We start from the raw sequence: 15,994 nt of genomic DNA, 5'->3' as shown, positions 1-15,994 counted from the left end.
CTTTTGTGTATTATGGCGAGAATGGATTAGAGCGGGTTCAGCAGCCCCTAATTGGCTCCCGTCTTCATCTTCTTCGATGACAAGTTCCGGGCGTTGTGGCCACAGAAGTCTGTCACGCAAGTGACGCTTAAAACTGAAACCCTGTGCCGCGGTTGAGACCCCCTTGGTATTTCCCTGACTCACCTGAATCTGAATTTGCGCGCGCAATTTAAAAGTGCTAAACAAATGCAGAGTTGCAACTAAAATGGACTTTGGAGACGTTGTTAGTTATTATTTTCTGGGTTTTCTTAAAGTAAAGATAGAATTACAACAAACCTTTCTAAGGGATACAGAGTTTTGGGGCTCAATTCGTATACAATAAAATTAGTTTTAATATTGAACATTTCCAAACAAATTTTTTATTATTCAGCTGTGATCAAATTTAATACACTATTTAACATCACACATTTTTCGAAGGACTACCACAAAAACGCTCAAACTTTAGTAAATCTGATATCAGCCCACACCCCAGGAAAATATCGAAAATGTTAAGAATTTTTATTTATTTTTTGTTTGAAGCAGACGACGTGTTCTTTTTACATCCGTTAACTTCTTCTTTCACATAAATTACTCAAAAACGATTTGTTACGCATTTCTTGTCAACTATGAATAATATATGGCCACAACCACGGAAGGCCCAGGGCAAAAAAGAAGAAAACATGAAAAAGGGAGGACATGCCAGAAAGAAGGAAATCAAGCTCATTGCAAAAATTGTAAGAACTAACAAAAACTGAAGCAAGAGGCATCTTTTCCAATATACGTTTATCAAAAATGATGGAAGAATAATTTACATTTTATTAAAACTAGTTTTTTATATCATTCTGCTAAAAACAATGGGGTGGGGGAGAAATCTCTCTCCAATGGTAAAGTAGTATCGACGATTTCCTCATTTACATTGAAGTACTAGACTAAACTAGAAAATATTAAATCCCATTTATTCTATTTTTAAACTTATAAAATTAAGGAATAAGGAAATTCTAAACTCCTGCTAATGTGATTTTATTATTACAAGATTTGTTAAGACCGAAAATACTTTTCGAAGTCCCCATCTTAGGTTTAAATTTTATTTTCGGATTATCGTAAGTGACATGACGAACAAATTCCCCTTCGCGGCTAATCCTTCACCTTTCCATGAAATACGCAACAAAATCACCAGCAAACATCTGGTGGGTATCTGGGCAGCTATACGGAACATGGTGAAAGTCCGAGGGAGCAGCCATTGTGGCGCACGCCATTCAAGTGCGGAAACGGAAGCAGCGTGGAGTGGAGCGCATAGCAGTACGGAGGTAGCCACAAGCCAAACACAATAGGCGCGTTATAAACGACATTTTTTTTTACCAGAATGGAAAGCAAACACACAAAATCCGAGGAATGTGAGACACTCAAAAACGGAGATTTTGAGACATGATTCACGAACTGGAATCGGGTCAAGTTTGGCTGTCTGCGAGTGTTCTTTTTTTCGTGCGTGTGGTGTTGCATGTAAAACGATTGCGCAGTTTTCCACCAGCTGTATTCGGACCAGTTTATTGAGCAAGATGTTCATACCTTAATCAATTACCCGTCAAGTTAGTCAACCTCGGCCTTAACTGTTATAGGACAAAAGTATCGATCCTCAAGTGGGCACCCAAGAAGACCCCTTCTTAAAGACATACTAGCATACAAGAGCAAAAAGATGCTGCACAACAAAAACCGACAAATGTCAAACTGATTTTCGATGTTTGAGCGGGAAAAATCATTTGCATTCTGCATGTTTCTCTGAACGCCGGAGACCATTTTCTGACAGTTGAAAGAGCAATGGGGAAGCACTATAAACCCTACACCCATTACAAAGAGGAGCAAAACAAATACGGAGAACAAGAAAACGAAGGAGAGCAAGGAAACTCACTCACATTCTGAGTGATGTGTTGAAAAGTATGTAACAGGTAGAAGGAAGCGTTTCGCACCATATAAAGTATATTTATTATTGATCAGGATCAATTGTTAAGTCAATCATATTTTTGTTAGTCTTGTAAATTTCTATCGTTTTGCCAACAAAGGTTTTGGTAAATAATTTTGTTTATTAATTTCTACCGCTATTCCAAAAAATATTGAAATTTCTTGTTAACACTTCCATCTGAGTAACGGGTATCTGATAGTCGGGGAATTCGACTATAGTATTCTCTCTTGTTTTCAATCGATAGTTGTGTTGTAGCTGTCGTCCAAAAATCGATATTCATTTTGTTTCCACTTCTCTGGACCAGCCTGCAACATTTTGCCTCTTCGGCCTCTTCGAACCACACTCAACTCACAAGCACCAGCCGTCCCAACATCTTTGTTTTGTTTACGGTAGGCTCTCTTTCGTTGTTGCTACTGTGACTACGTTTGTTGTTGGTTCTTGTTGTTTCTGAGCGCCGTACGCTGAAAATCCCAGACGGGCCGTGGACTTTGTAAGCCGACAAGCAAAGGGTGTCTATGGGAGTGTGAAGTTTTGTAGGATATGTAGAATTATTCGATCTCATTCAATAACTCCTTCTACAACATCTACGTGGTCAAGGAGTTATTTTATCGATTTCAATATATATGGTTAGCTTTTAGTCCCAAAGGAAATTTGGCCACCCAGCATGCTTTTAAAATTTTCAATCAATTTGAACTTATCGATTCCGTAAATATTCACCAGGCATCAAGGAGTCGTACCCAAGTAGCTTCAAAAACGGGATTCATTCATGAATGCCAGTACCAGCATTTGCCTGTGAGAAGTCGTAATGGGGCCACCTTTTGGTCTCTGAGCGCCGCTGACATTAAACACTTATTTTGTAATTATGGCGAGGGATAGAGTGGGGGGTCCGGGTACAGATTTTCCAAGTCCCTTCTCTGTATACAAAGAAAATATGCTGGGTTACTGAAACAGAGATGAAGCCAGAGAGCTTTCACGGAGGGGAGAAGTGCCAAATGGAATTTAGATTTCGGTTCCGAAAAATGTAACGTGAAAGTCTTACTGCGTGAATCGAGTACAATGCCCTGCTTAAAACTAAACAGATTCGCATACACAGACATGCACTCGCAGCACCAACACACACACGCACAGTCGGATCTCCTGTGGGCCTGCATTGGTACTTATCAACGTACCCGAAATTTTAAACTCCAGACAAGCCAAGCGGACATCCAACTAGCAAAAAAAAAAAGGTAGTAAACAAAGTACGCAGCAAATCGGGGTGCTGCAGAAAGAATGGAATATAGATTTTTTGATACGTTATTATGTTATTCAAATGTACTGACTAACCAGCCTTAATGCCCCCAATTCTTTATGATTTATGAGGCACAATAAGTATATTTTCCTATTTTAGCTTTATTATTTGTAGTTATTTTTATTTTTTAGATTAAAACGACTTGTGCATTAAACTAGTAAGCTTATGCTTATTTTTAATAATATGTAATGTACAAAATATTTATAATTTCGGCTCAAAATATGTACATAAAGCTTACGTAATATAATTTCTCCAACTTACTATTTTCTAGCATTTTGTATTCCTTTGTTTTTCTAATTATCATAAATATTTTATTTTTACATTCATTACTTGTTTTGTGTGAGATATCACTTCGCATAGTTCACTTTTAGTAAGCGAACTTTATAGGATAGAGAACGTACCAAAAATTCCAGACAACTAAAAGCTTTCATGAGAAACTTACGAAGTCAAACGATAGTATAGTTAGCTTTCGGATGCGGCGTCAGTTGAAAGTGGCAGGTTATTTGGGCAGATGTCGTTTTACGTGAGTGGGTGGCACAAGGGCAGTGCAGCAGCCACCACTCCGGTCCCGGGCTCTACGCCCGCGCCATTTGCCGTTCTGCAGCAGACGTCTTTATGGCCGTCTCCCCTGTTGCCAACTTTACTTTGGTCGCCTCCTGGCCGACTCGTCTGGGCCTGCAGTTTCACTGTTCTTACATTGTGTCCTATTCTTATGAGTCTGTAAGCGGGCCACGCCCAAATGCTTACCTTTACGCCTTCAGATTAATGATGGAGTCAGGTTTCTCCATAAAACTGATTTCTTTATTTATTCGTGTGACACCCTCCTTCTTGACTTCTCGCATCCTTTATTTCGACATCCTTTAGTTTCGACTAACGAAATTGTATTACTTTCCGACTATAGTCAGTATAGTCCAATAAGGAGTCTGGGTCGCAGCTATTAGGAATTAAAAGTACTTGTCATAGCTATTAATCCTTTATTTCGACAAGTCCTTACTAACGAAATTGTATTACTTTCCGACTATAGTCAGTATAGTCCAGTAAGGAGTCCAATAAGAATAAGGAGAAAGTGTTGGCTATGGATCATGGAGAGGGGATTGTAAAGCTGCTAGTCCTGTATTGACTGTATGGTAGTAACCCTAACCCATTCACGTTGCCACGATGTAAGAATAGGAAAATGTCGTCAGTCTTCAGACTACAGTCCAAAGTCTCAATTGCCAATGTCAAACAACATGTGCATGTCATTTTTCATTATTTGCAGTTTGTCATCGACGCTCTCCGCTTCTCATCTGCTGGCTCCGTCTTCTGTCCGAACGATTTGGAATTTCGTTGACAGCGCCGCCAAGCATCCTGTTGTCTTTCGGATACCTCTTTGGTTCTTTAGATCGATCCTTTAACCGATCGGGTTTCTGATTTGCCGTGTTGTGTTTTTTTTTTTTTGTTTGGTATTTCCGAACGTCAGTATATTTGACTTCCTTAGCCAGGAGGGGTGAAGGAGCAAGAGTCTGGGTACAGAGGTTAGAGTACTTGGTTGGTCTTTTTAAATGTTGACATGTTAAAAAATGGTTAACTGTCGGCCAGCCACCATATCCAGCATAAGCTTAAGGCCAAGAAATAAGAAAGATGGGGTAATTCTGCATTGGAAATTTGAAATATGCTCCCGTTTTCCTGTTTGTCTCAGTCTGGAACTGGTAGAAGCTGAAGCTCTTCTGAGAAGCTAGAACTGGATCCCAAAAGAAATCGTGGTTTGGGGAGAATCGTGTGCGAGTGGCGAGAACAATACGAGAGGCTTTCTGGAAGCCGAAAATTCAATATATTTGGCATCGATCACGATCGGCATTGACTGAACAAATAGATCTGCAGTGAGCTTCCCTTCTTTATTGGAAAAGATTTTAGATCGAATACAAATTAATGTACATTAAATATAATTGGTTTGCAAATGTCTTAAGGCTTTAGCATAACTATATTCTTTTTATATCAACGAAAGTATGAATGAATTATAAGCTCTTTGACGAGAATTTAATGGATTGAATTTAGTTTCTGATTAGCAGAAGATGCGGACTCCTAGGTAATGTTTTTGCTATTTCCATGGAGTGTGAAAGAGGTTTCTTTGATTCTGCTTTCTTCTACTTCGCGAAGAGTGCTCAATCTCGCTATGTCGGAATTGGTTCCTTGATCAGGTCTTTTAGCCTTCGTAAAAAACAAACCGCATTTGGAATTTGATTTTTCAAGGATTTTTTTAGCTCTGACAACTGACACGATGATCCACAGCCGCTGTCATAAATTTCACCCACCGCCTCGATTGGATTGTTCCTGGAAACGGGTATTGCTCGTCCCTCATCACCGCTGGTGGCCAGAAAGTAGCCGGTAAAAAGTGCAAATCACTTCATTAACGTACCGCCATCGTTGTCGTTGTTAAAGTTGCAACATTGTTGCCGCAGGGCAACATTAAGGCGGCTGCCCAATACCGTGCAGGTTCATGTTCCTAGTTACCAATTCGCAGAGTGGCGACCATCTCACATCCTCTCGTTTGTACCCCTTCTTAATCTGTTGTTGACCCGCAAAAAAAAAGTTCGCCAGGCGCTGGAATTCCCTTAACGATATTCTCAATAGCATAAAGCATTTAAAAGACCAAAAAAAAGTCAGGTCGACCAAAGGACACCCTTTTGGAATTAAAAAGTTTTTAATATGTTTTTGTTATCTAAATGGGATCTATAATCATAATATTATTTTTGAGTTTTTCATAATAAAGTATTCATGTGGTTTTTTTAAGATAGCCTACGAAAGAGGGCTTATGGTGTATGCTGCAAGTGGTATTTATGATTTATGTGTTCGTTCTTTAATCCGGTAGAGAAATAAATGCTATGCCCACCCAAACGCGCATACTCCTTTAGATAACCTGTAAAATTCGAGAGAATGTACAAAAAACGCACACTCATGCCGCGATGATGTCGCTGTTACCGTAGCCGTTTTTGTTGTCTTTGCTGCACTGCCCGATGCCGGCACGATATGCTTTTGCTCTTCTGCAACATTGTTGCATGGGAATTTTGGACTGCAATGATGTCGCTATAGTCGAATCTTCTTTGGTTGGAGAGTTACCTTGGTTATGGTTGCAAGATGGAATGCTGCGACTCATTGTGCTACATCGGCGGTGTAGTTTGTTCCTTAATTGAGCGTTGGACAAACGTTTACCAATGGCTGATTCCCGTCTATGACGAAACAAACATCTTTATCGACCGTTAAAAATTGTTCAGTGCTGGAAGAAAGAGACCAATGATCGATAAAGCTACCAATAAAGCGGTGGTTGCCTTGAGTTCTTCACTCAAAACGGTGTAGCTTTAATTGCTCTCGTAATTCTCTCCACACTTAAGGGGATGATGACGTATTTCCCATAGAAAGCAGAACAAAAACTTCTGAAAAAGAGATCTTTAAAATTGTGTTAAGCATTTACACGTGTCGCAACCATGTAAGATTGTCCAGCTTTGGGGAGCCCTGAGTGGATGTTGTACAATTGTGGATTTTTCTTTGATTTAAGAGTCTCAACTAGGCGAAGAGGTTAGCAATCGCATCAGGGGTCTAACAGGTCCATGTTGTTCCTTGTACCATTAAAGCACCTTAAAACTAAAATAAATAATCACATGACAAAAAATTTCTAGTTGACTTGTTTTCAATTTATCATACTAACCCCCCTCCCCCACGACTTTACTTTGTTATACGCGTTACCCGTAGAGTAAAAGAAAAGTATTAAAAAGGTAGAAGGATGCGTTTCAGACTATATAAAGTATATGTATATTCTTGATCAGGATCATTAACCGAGTCGATCTAGCAATGTCCGTCTGTCCGTTTATCCGTATGGACGTCGAGATCTCAGGAACTAAAAAAATTGAAGGTTGAAATTGAGCATACAGATTCTAGAGACAAAGACGCAGCGCAAGTTTGTTCACCCATAATCTTCAAAATTTCCATTGATTTGCAAGAAAAACCTCTTGTTTAAGAATGTTTTCGACCCAAGGTAACGCTCACGAACCACCCAAAGCCCACAATTTGAAAAATTGTTTTTTTTAATTTTAGTATTCGTCTTGCCAATTTCTATCGAAACGCCGAAAACCCGTTTATACCGCTCACTTTAAACCAACAAACCGCACAAAACTGTAATGCCCGCATTTATAAAAAATTGTTTGAATTATACTTGTTTTATTAATTGTCTTGCTAATTTCTATTTATATGCCCATAACATTTTGGATACTCTACACTTTTGAAAAATGTCTTTATTTTCTCTTTATTATCATTCTGATGGTAGAGGAAATACCGTTATCTCTTGTATAAAATTCATAAATTATATTCCTACTTTTCGGGCGTTTACTTTAGTAGGGTTTTTGGGAAAAGTGGTTAAATACTTATTGGAGACATTTATGGGCATAAATTACTCCTCAAGGTATACATTTTTGAAAATGGTAAATTAAAAGTTATTGTAGTGCATTTGCTTTACACACGTACCTTTTATGTGAAATATTTCAGGTATGTCTGGGTTTGGATCATTGGTAGGGAGTGAGTTTATAAGGAGGTGGAGGAACTGTTCGTTGGAGGGACCGAAAGTGAACGGATGTTCCGCTATGTGGAAGAGTTTTTAATGTTCTATAAGAGCGTTTTGTGTTAAATATTTAAAAGTTTATTTTCTTTTTTTCATAAAAAATGCTCTAAATCTTTGCCTCTGTAATGGAAATCGGTTTCATTTCCCAATATCGATATTGCCATTGCAGCTAAATGAAATGCCACCCTTCATACATGAGAATGGTTTTACGGGTAAGATCATAAAGCCGCAACCAATTAGCCATTTAATGGATTGTCTAATATCGTTTAAATGTAATATATCCATTTAGTATATAATTTTCATATTGGTTCTGTTGCCAGGAAATAAATATGATGGGTAGTGGAAGATATAGTAGTTATATACTACAATCTATGCGGTATAAAGGATGGGGTGGTTTCAAAACCGGGCGCGGTCAATATGGGCTTTTTACTTTTAATTACGTGTCTAAACAAAACAAAGCACTCGCACACATGCAGAAGAAAAACGCGCCAAACATGTCCTACCTCTCGTGATTTTCCAGTGCGCACGTCAGGATGGCGATGGTGTTGCAGTTTGGCGCCTGTTTGTGCCATGTTATTTCCAGCTTCCATTACTACGAGCATTTTTACTACATTTTATCGATCCATCTGCTTTCCTTGTCTGTCTCTATATTTTTAGACCTCTCTTAGTGTGTACTCCGAGTCCTGCTGCTGTACGCCCAGCCAAAAAAGAGCAGGACCAAAACCCGAAGCCGAATCGGCATGAAAATGAATTGGGGACTGTGTGCTCCGACTCGGGTGGGGTTTTCTGTGGATAGAGAGGGGGAAAGTTTGCGAAGCCTCTTCAAAAGAGCACCACCAACTTTCCACTTGATTCCTTGCTTTTAACAGCCCCCTGTCAGGATGGAGCTCTCGTGGCTCTGGCCAGCTCTCTCTCTGTGTCTGTTTCGCGGCCATTGACCTCTGATGTTAACTAAAATCAGCCCGCATTTATAATATAGAGGGATCGGGGAGGAACACCATCCTTGGCGATGCGGATAGGGTACGGTGAATTGGGGACTTGGAATAAGTCTGGGACTAGGGACACTTGATCACGGTCCAGGAATTTGGAACTCGAGAATGGGGAAGGATAAAAGTGGATTAGTGCGCAATTGTCGGAGGCATAAACTCAAGAAAACTGCTAAAACTGTTTAGAATATGAATATGTTATGTGCTCTTGAACTATTATTTTTTTCACATGGCTTAAATATGTATATTCCATGTTTTGTTGTAATATCGTAGATTGTTGGGACTTGTTATCATATTTAACAATTGTATCTTTATTATTGTAATTCTGTTTAAGGGGTAGAAGTATACTATTTTGATCGAATTCAAATTTTGCAAATATATTTTACACACATCTTACCAAATTTTACATTTAAAATACATGGTTTTTGTATATGCTGATAAGTGATTTTAAAAACATTGCTTAGATATTGTCGATACACTTAATTGCTTCCAGTTACACTAACGGTACAGTGGGCACAATAAGAAAAGTTAACCAAAACTCGAGAGCGGAACTGAGTTTTCACAAGTATCTTCGCCACTGCAACAGTATATATTAACAGTAGTACTTAAAATTCATAGTTATCTACTTACTTATCTATGCGCCGCAAAAAGTTTTGGATTTGCTGATTCTTTCCAATCAGCGCATAGAGGGCCGCAAACCCGTGGAAGGCCATGCAGAAGCTTACAGCGTAGTTAAGGTGCGATCTGTTTTCCCAGTAGTAGTTAAAGGCAAAGGAGCATATGCAAACGACCCATACGACTGCCGTGTAGCCAACGTACTTCCAAAATGATCTGAAGCGGTTCTTCTCGATGGACTCGAAGCTCTTCTCCGTCTCGATATCTGGCTGATCACGGATGTAGATCTGGCTTAGGACATAGAAAAAACCGCTAATGGCGCAAGCCACGAAAACAGGAGCGTACAAATATATCATAATGGACCAATTGCGTGCTAGCGAGGTGGAATGCCAATTAATGATTAAAAAAATACATGGGTTGGCAGTACTTACGATCAAACCAGCATGTATCGCCTCCGAAGATTAGCCTAGAGCCGTAATAACTGAAACCCACAAAGAAAGACCAGCCCACGGCTACCAGTACGATGGGAGTAAATATTAGCCAAAACATCAGTTTTGTGAAGACAACTCCATAAAAGCTCAAGTAAAGCTTAAAAGCAATAAAGCTCAGAATGTAAAAGGAAAGCACCAAGTTCATCAATGCCAAACTTGCTAAAAAGAAAGAAGGGAATGTTTAAATATCGCAGGATACTCAAAGTTACCACTTACGTAGAATACGACAAGCCGCATTTGAGAGATTTGCTGGGTTGTGGAGCGTGAGATATGCCAGGAGGGCATATCCCAAGATCATACAGATGGTGTACGCCTTTATGGCCACACCGTAGAAACTGTTGCGCATTTCCGAACACGCAAGGTAGACCATTAGCACGATAAACATTGATAGAATAGCTATCAAGAGGCCTGGAAAGTGAATACGCTGTGTAAATTAAATTCTGACTATCAACTATGATGATAATGAATCGCTGCAAGTTGCTGGAAAAATGTTCGTTCTTGCTACTTACATATAGCGTATGTCCACTCCCGCACACCCAAGACGAAATATAGTTTTTTTGGTGCACAGGCCAATGGCTGCCACTCCCAGGTGGAGTTCCGGTGGAGCAGCGGAGTGAAGCAGTAATGCTTAGAAAATATGTGACCTCGGTGGCTGATGGTTCCGTTCTGAAAAGGTGGTGTTAAGCCATTAATGTGATGAAAGGTTTATATCAAAACCCACCTCATGAAGTGTCCAGTGAACGTACTCCGATCCCTTGGTTACGGCTTTCATGTGCTCACACGGTGTTTCCACGTGGATGCTAAAGCGGGGTTGGAGTTTCACCAGCCGCAGACTGCCGTTGCCCAACTCCACCTCCATGTGGCTATGGGAGGGAAGGCTGGACACCCTGGCCGCAGGGACTAAGCACTGCCTCCTCCCCAGGTCGTAGATTTCTCCCCATAAACAGCAAATCCGTACACAGGGTTTGGTCTTACAGACACAGGCTCTGAGATGCCTGTTTGCCGGAATGCGGATGCCATTCTTGATGACAAAGTCGTACACGGCTACGAAGTGACGGGGAATCACCGTCCAGTTGTGCACAAATGGGCCATCCAAGCCGTAGCTCCCCGTTATGTTTGCCGTATCGATAAAGGCACACGGATAATGTGTCTCTTCGTGGAATCCCCATGAGCAGTGCAAGCCAGAAAGAATAAGGAGGACTCCAAAAATGTAGAACTGCGCCATTTGAGAGACTTTCTCAACTGACGATATGTGTATTTTGCTCCGAAAACCGCTTTGTTTACGCTTGAGCGTTCAATTTATGCTTGTTTACCTTCAGACAATTTCCAAACGAAAATCAAATCGTATCGAAATGTAGGGTGTACGAAATTTAACGAAATAGACTATATAGGCACCGAATAGTAAAGTACTGATGACGTCACAGGGTGCATGAAGTGCGAGCCGTTAATTGAGTGATCGGATAATTATCTGCTCATAGCATGATCCAAACTTGGACTGTGAACGAAATCCAAATCCCAGCGAACTTAATCGAAGGTAGTGTGTCGTGCTTTTCTGTGGCTCGGCACGATGCACACCCACTTTTCGAGAAACGTGCGGATATTGTTTACAAGAACAAAAGTGGAAGTTCGATTATTTCGAACACAGCTTTTATTTAAATGAATAGTTTTTACCATTAATGCACTATATTTTCTGTTCAAATAAAATACCTAAACATTTTGGACTTTCCGAATTGAATTTACTAAGTATGTAGGTTGTATATTTGGTAAAAACATAATTTTAGACTGGACATTTACAGTCCACGTATTTTAATTTAAAAGAAAGAAAAACAGAGAAGCAGCTACCGATGATGTCTAATCCATTTTCATTTAAAATTATTAAATTTTAAATAATATTAAAATAAATAATTTATATTTAAATTATTAAATATATTAAATTTTGATCCTGTCGAATTCTCTGCGCAGACTTTCCGCAACAAGATCGTCAAGAGTGCCATCCGGTAAAAGTTAGCGGGGCTGAACACCAACTAGATAAACTTCCGCAACAGGATGTGGGGGAGAGGATTTCTGGTGTCACCTGCTTGCGCCGGAGTTTACAAAACAGCTGATATTTTCCGTGATGGCTGCCATTTGCATTGTGTCCAATAGGAAACGAGCTCTAAGGAGCAATACCGTTACTTTGCAACAAAAGGAAGATCAGAGATGCGCAGTCTCATTGTTCTAGACGCTGTTAAACCCGTAGACACTCTAATTTGTTGCCTTAAACCCTCGCGTAATTGTTTTCGGCACTTATTTCTTTTCTTTTACTAATAACTAATGGTTGAGTTTTATAATATTTCTTATACATCCGCTTATTGAACTTAACATTGGTAAATTTTTGGACTGGAGGCACCAGGCAACCAGAAAACACAGAAGGAGGTGTCACCTGCTTGCGCCGGAGTTTAGAAAACAGCTGATATTTTCCATGATGGCTGCCATTTGCATTGTGTCCAATAGGAAACGAGCTCTAAGGAGCAATACCGTTACTTTGCAACAAAAGGCAGATCAGAGATGCGCAATCGCATTGTTCTAGATGCGCTTTCACGACTTGTCACGATAGGCACGAAATAATTATAATATTCCATGTGGTTGTTGGGTACGTGACAAAAAAATCAGTTACACGCGGGCATCTCTACTTCAAGCATAAAAACCGATTTGTTGGCTTCCTACTGGGATTTCTGTTTGTCTGGTATTCAAAATCGGAAACCTCTTCGATTTCGTGGAAATTTCAGCCGTCCGGGACTTATTTTGTCAGTCGTTTTTTTGTTTCGGACACCAGGCAAACAGAAAGCTCAGCAGGTGTCAGATCGCAGCATCGAATGAAACAAAACAGCGCTGTTATTTACCCGTTACTTGTAGAGGGAATTTTTGGGGTGAAATCAATTTTGATTCAAGAAACGAATTTACATATTTGGAGTTTTGGCCAATTTCGTTGCAAAACTAACACAGGGTATTGTGAGCAGTACCTTTTACAGCATTAATATTATGTTCTAGAGATGGGTTATCGCAGAATTCTTCTGGCCGTGTCACGACTTTAGCACGGTAGTGTTTTGTAAAAAATTCAGAAATGAAACGTGTTATTTTTGCTTTGAAATCTCTTTTATTTTTTTTTACGCATTTTCTGTTTCCTTTACACATTTACATTTATATTATATATATATATATATCATTCTTTATATATATTCTTTTTTTACGCTTTTTCTTTCTTTCTATAATCTAACGATTTTGTTGTTTTTTGTTTGTTTATTTTTGTATGCATTTCGTTTAAAATTAATTTTACAAGTTACATTTACAGCTAAAAAGAATTTCTCTTGATTTCTTTTTGCTTGAAATTGTTTTACTGTTTTTGTTATAATCATTTCTTGTTTTTGTTGCTGTCTCTATAAATATAATTTTTTTGTTAATTTTTTGTGATGATAATCAGTAGCGGGTGTCTACTGAAAACCAACTTAACGTTGGTCACCTTCTGGAATTCTAGTTCGCCTGGTAGTTTAAACCGAAAAATCTCTCAACTTGGCTTACAAAATGCGCATTTTTGTGCAAAATTTTTGGATTTTTCGATTTTAGATACCAGGCGATGATAATCAGTAGTTGGTGTCTACTGAAAACCAACTAATCGTTGGTCACCTTCTGGAATTCTTGTTCGCCTGGTAATTTAAACCGAAAAATCTCTCAATTTGGCATACAAAATGCGCATTTTTGTGCAAAATTTTTGGATCTTTCGATTTTAGATACCAGGCGATGATAATCAGTAGTTGGTGTCTACTGAAAACCAACTAATCGTTGGTCACCTTCTGGAATTCTTGTTCGCCTGGTAATTTAAACCGAAAAATCTCTCAATTTGGCATACAAAATGCGCATTTTTGTGCAAAATTTTTGGATCTTTCGATTTTAGATACCAGGCGATGATAATAAGCAGCGGGTGTCTACTGAAAAACAACTTATCGTTGGTCACCTTCTGGAATCCTTGTTCGCCTGGTAACTTTTTAAAGTTTGCTTTCGTATTGATCTTTTCTACTTTGGTTATAGCTACTTTTCAAAATTTCTGTATTTATAGAAAAACGATTTAACCCCACTACCTGAAAAATAATTATAAGGATCTAATGCTGCACAAAATGAGATACTAATAAATTCTTTGTATGCGTCTAGGTATTTTATGATCTAATCAGGGATATTTCATCGCGTAAAAAACAACGTCAGACGGACGTGAAACAGCCGCCGAAGCCCAACTCCCATTGCTGCCAACTGCTGTAGGATGAATAACAACAACGGACAACAACCATACGATGAACAACAAACAACTGCAGCAGCAACAACTTGGAACACAACAACGGCCACACGGATAACACCAACACACAGGATAGGATATGGCGAACAGAACCATATGTTAATACAATTTAATTAACTTTGAGAACACCAGTACACATACGAACAGCAACAGATATTAATACTATTTGCCACACTCATAACTCCAATCCATAATCCAAGTTAACTTGCATTGTAATATACATAAATATATATATATGATTTAGGCAACAAATTTTTTTCGAAAAAATCAAAAGAAAAGCACACAGACAGGCAACTTACGAATTCTGTCGTTTATTTTTAGTTACTTTTTTTGAATTATCGATGTTTGTGTTGCCGCCGTATAATAAAATGTTAAAACTAAAACCTAAAGCTGAAGCTAAAGCTTAAACATATTAAATATAATCAATCGTAGACACCTAAAGAAGCCCATAATAATTATGCAATTTAAAACTTGCTGCTACAAATATTTCTCTTGTTTAATTATGTATACGCATACATTTTTTTGTAATATTTTAAAGTTTAATAGCAAAATGCAAACCACACAAACCAACAAGAAACCACACAGAAAAGCTTTTTATAAATATATCTAAATATATATTTAAATATATATATTAAATAGTTTAAAGTATGAAACACTTAAAATCCTAGCGAAGAAACAACAGAGGAAAACGGGAAAAACAAAAAATATCTCCAATTATTAATGGTAAACGAAGTGAATCGAAACAACTTTTTAATGCAATTTTTGTAATTTTCTAAACCGAAAGCAAATGTGTAGGGATTTATTAACAACAAAAAACCAATGAGGAATGATACACTAACGTTTCTGAAAAGCTTTGGAGACTTTCCTTTACGAACAGTTATTTTCTTTGCCCTGGAACACATCCAATATATGTATGTATGTATGTTTAGCAATTACTCCCGATTGATTTGCTTCTTTGTGTACTTTTGTATAACTGCATTCTGTATTGTAATATTTAAGCTATTATTATTATGATAATTATTATTATTAAATATATAAGTTATATATGCAATCAAGCGATGATTGGTTCATTTTTTGTATGTATGTATGAGGCATATTCCTAGTTTCCCCTGTGAAAATTTGTGCAACACACACGAAATCTCGACCACAGTTAGAGCACGCAACCATTTGTTTTATCCTCCTTACAGACTTATGCGAATATCCAAAACAAAATCAAACAGACGCATTTTTTTTTATAATATATACATGCATGTATATAAATATAAAAATTACAATTACGAGAGTTAAAAATGTCGATTGATGGAGTGTACGTTTAGCTTGACTCAGAAATAAAACGAAAAATATGAAAACTAAGCAGGACTAATTAATTATACTTTGTTGGGCCTGCAGTGTCATGGAATTTTACTGATCTTTGGCCCATTTAGGAAATTCCTTGTTATTGCTTCAAAATCAAAATATCCATTCCATTCCATTTTCTCCCTTTTGTAATGGTAAATTTTTGGACTGAAGGCACCAGGCAACCAGAAAACACAGAAGGAGGTGTCACCTGCTTGCGCCGGAGTTTACAAAACAGCTGATATTTTCCGTGATGGCTGCCATTTGCATTGTGTCCAATAGGAAACGAGCTCTAAGGAGCAATACCGTTACTTTGCAACAAAAGGAAGATCAGAGATGCGCAGTCTCATTGTTCTAGACGCTGTTAAACCCGTAGACACTCTAATTTGTTG

The 15,994-nt window shown here is 38.4% G+C and overlaps 2 protein-coding genes across 5 annotated transcripts in view; one reads left to right on the top strand and one right to left on the bottom strand.

Moving 5' to 3' along the window:
- Positions 1–15,620, top strand: part of LOC6610129 — a 63,968-nt gene extending 48,348 nt beyond the window's left edge. For all 4 annotated transcript variants that reach the window (XR_004361686.1, XR_004361687.1, XM_032717646.1 and 1 more), the window contains one exon: positions 14,129–15,620. The gene's annotated coding sequence lies outside the window, so the exon portion shown is untranslated. The remainder of the gene's footprint in view (positions 1–14,128) is intronic.
- On the bottom strand, positions 9,125–11,169 carry LOC6610127 (probable G-protein coupled receptor Mth-like 8). The gene is made up of 6 exons (XM_002034701.2): positions 10,665–11,169; positions 10,453–10,609; positions 10,160–10,351; positions 9,884–10,102; positions 9,468–9,825; positions 9,125–9,414 (listed from the first exon to the last, which is right to left on the bottom strand). The coding sequence occupies exons 1-6, from the start codon at positions 11,166–11,168 to the stop codon at positions 9,366–9,368; spliced, it is 1,479 nt and encodes a 492-aa protein (XP_002034737.1). The 5' UTR covers position 11,169; the 3' UTR covers positions 9,125–9,365.
- Positions 15,621–15,994: the final 374 nt, after the last annotated feature.

The sequence above is a fragment of the Drosophila sechellia genome, chromosome 3L, assembly GCF_004382195.2.
Source record: "Drosophila sechellia strain sech25 chromosome 3L, ASM438219v1, whole genome shotgun sequence".
Taxonomy (NCBI): Eukaryota; Metazoa; Arthropoda; class Insecta; order Diptera; family Drosophilidae; genus Drosophila; species Drosophila sechellia.
Note: the sequence above shows the minus strand (reverse complement) of the source record. Positions and strands in the feature narration are given on the sequence as shown.

What these genes read in the sequence shown, in the direction of transcription:
- LOC6610127 (XM_002034701.2), bottom strand. Translation starts at nt 11,168, where the DNA reads ATGGCGCAGTTCTACATTTTTGGAGTCCTCCTTATTCTTTCTGGCTTG. An exon ending in GGAGTGGACATACGCTATAT is followed by an intron (nt 10,352 to 10,452) that starts GTAAGTAGCAAG and finishes TTCACTTTCCAG; the next exon opens with GCCTCTTGATAGCTATTCTA. An exon ending in TTTTTGCGGCGCATAGATAA is followed by an intron (nt 9,415 to 9,467) that starts GTAAGTAGATAA and finishes ATACTGTTGCAG; the next exon opens with TGGCGAAGATACTTGTGAAA.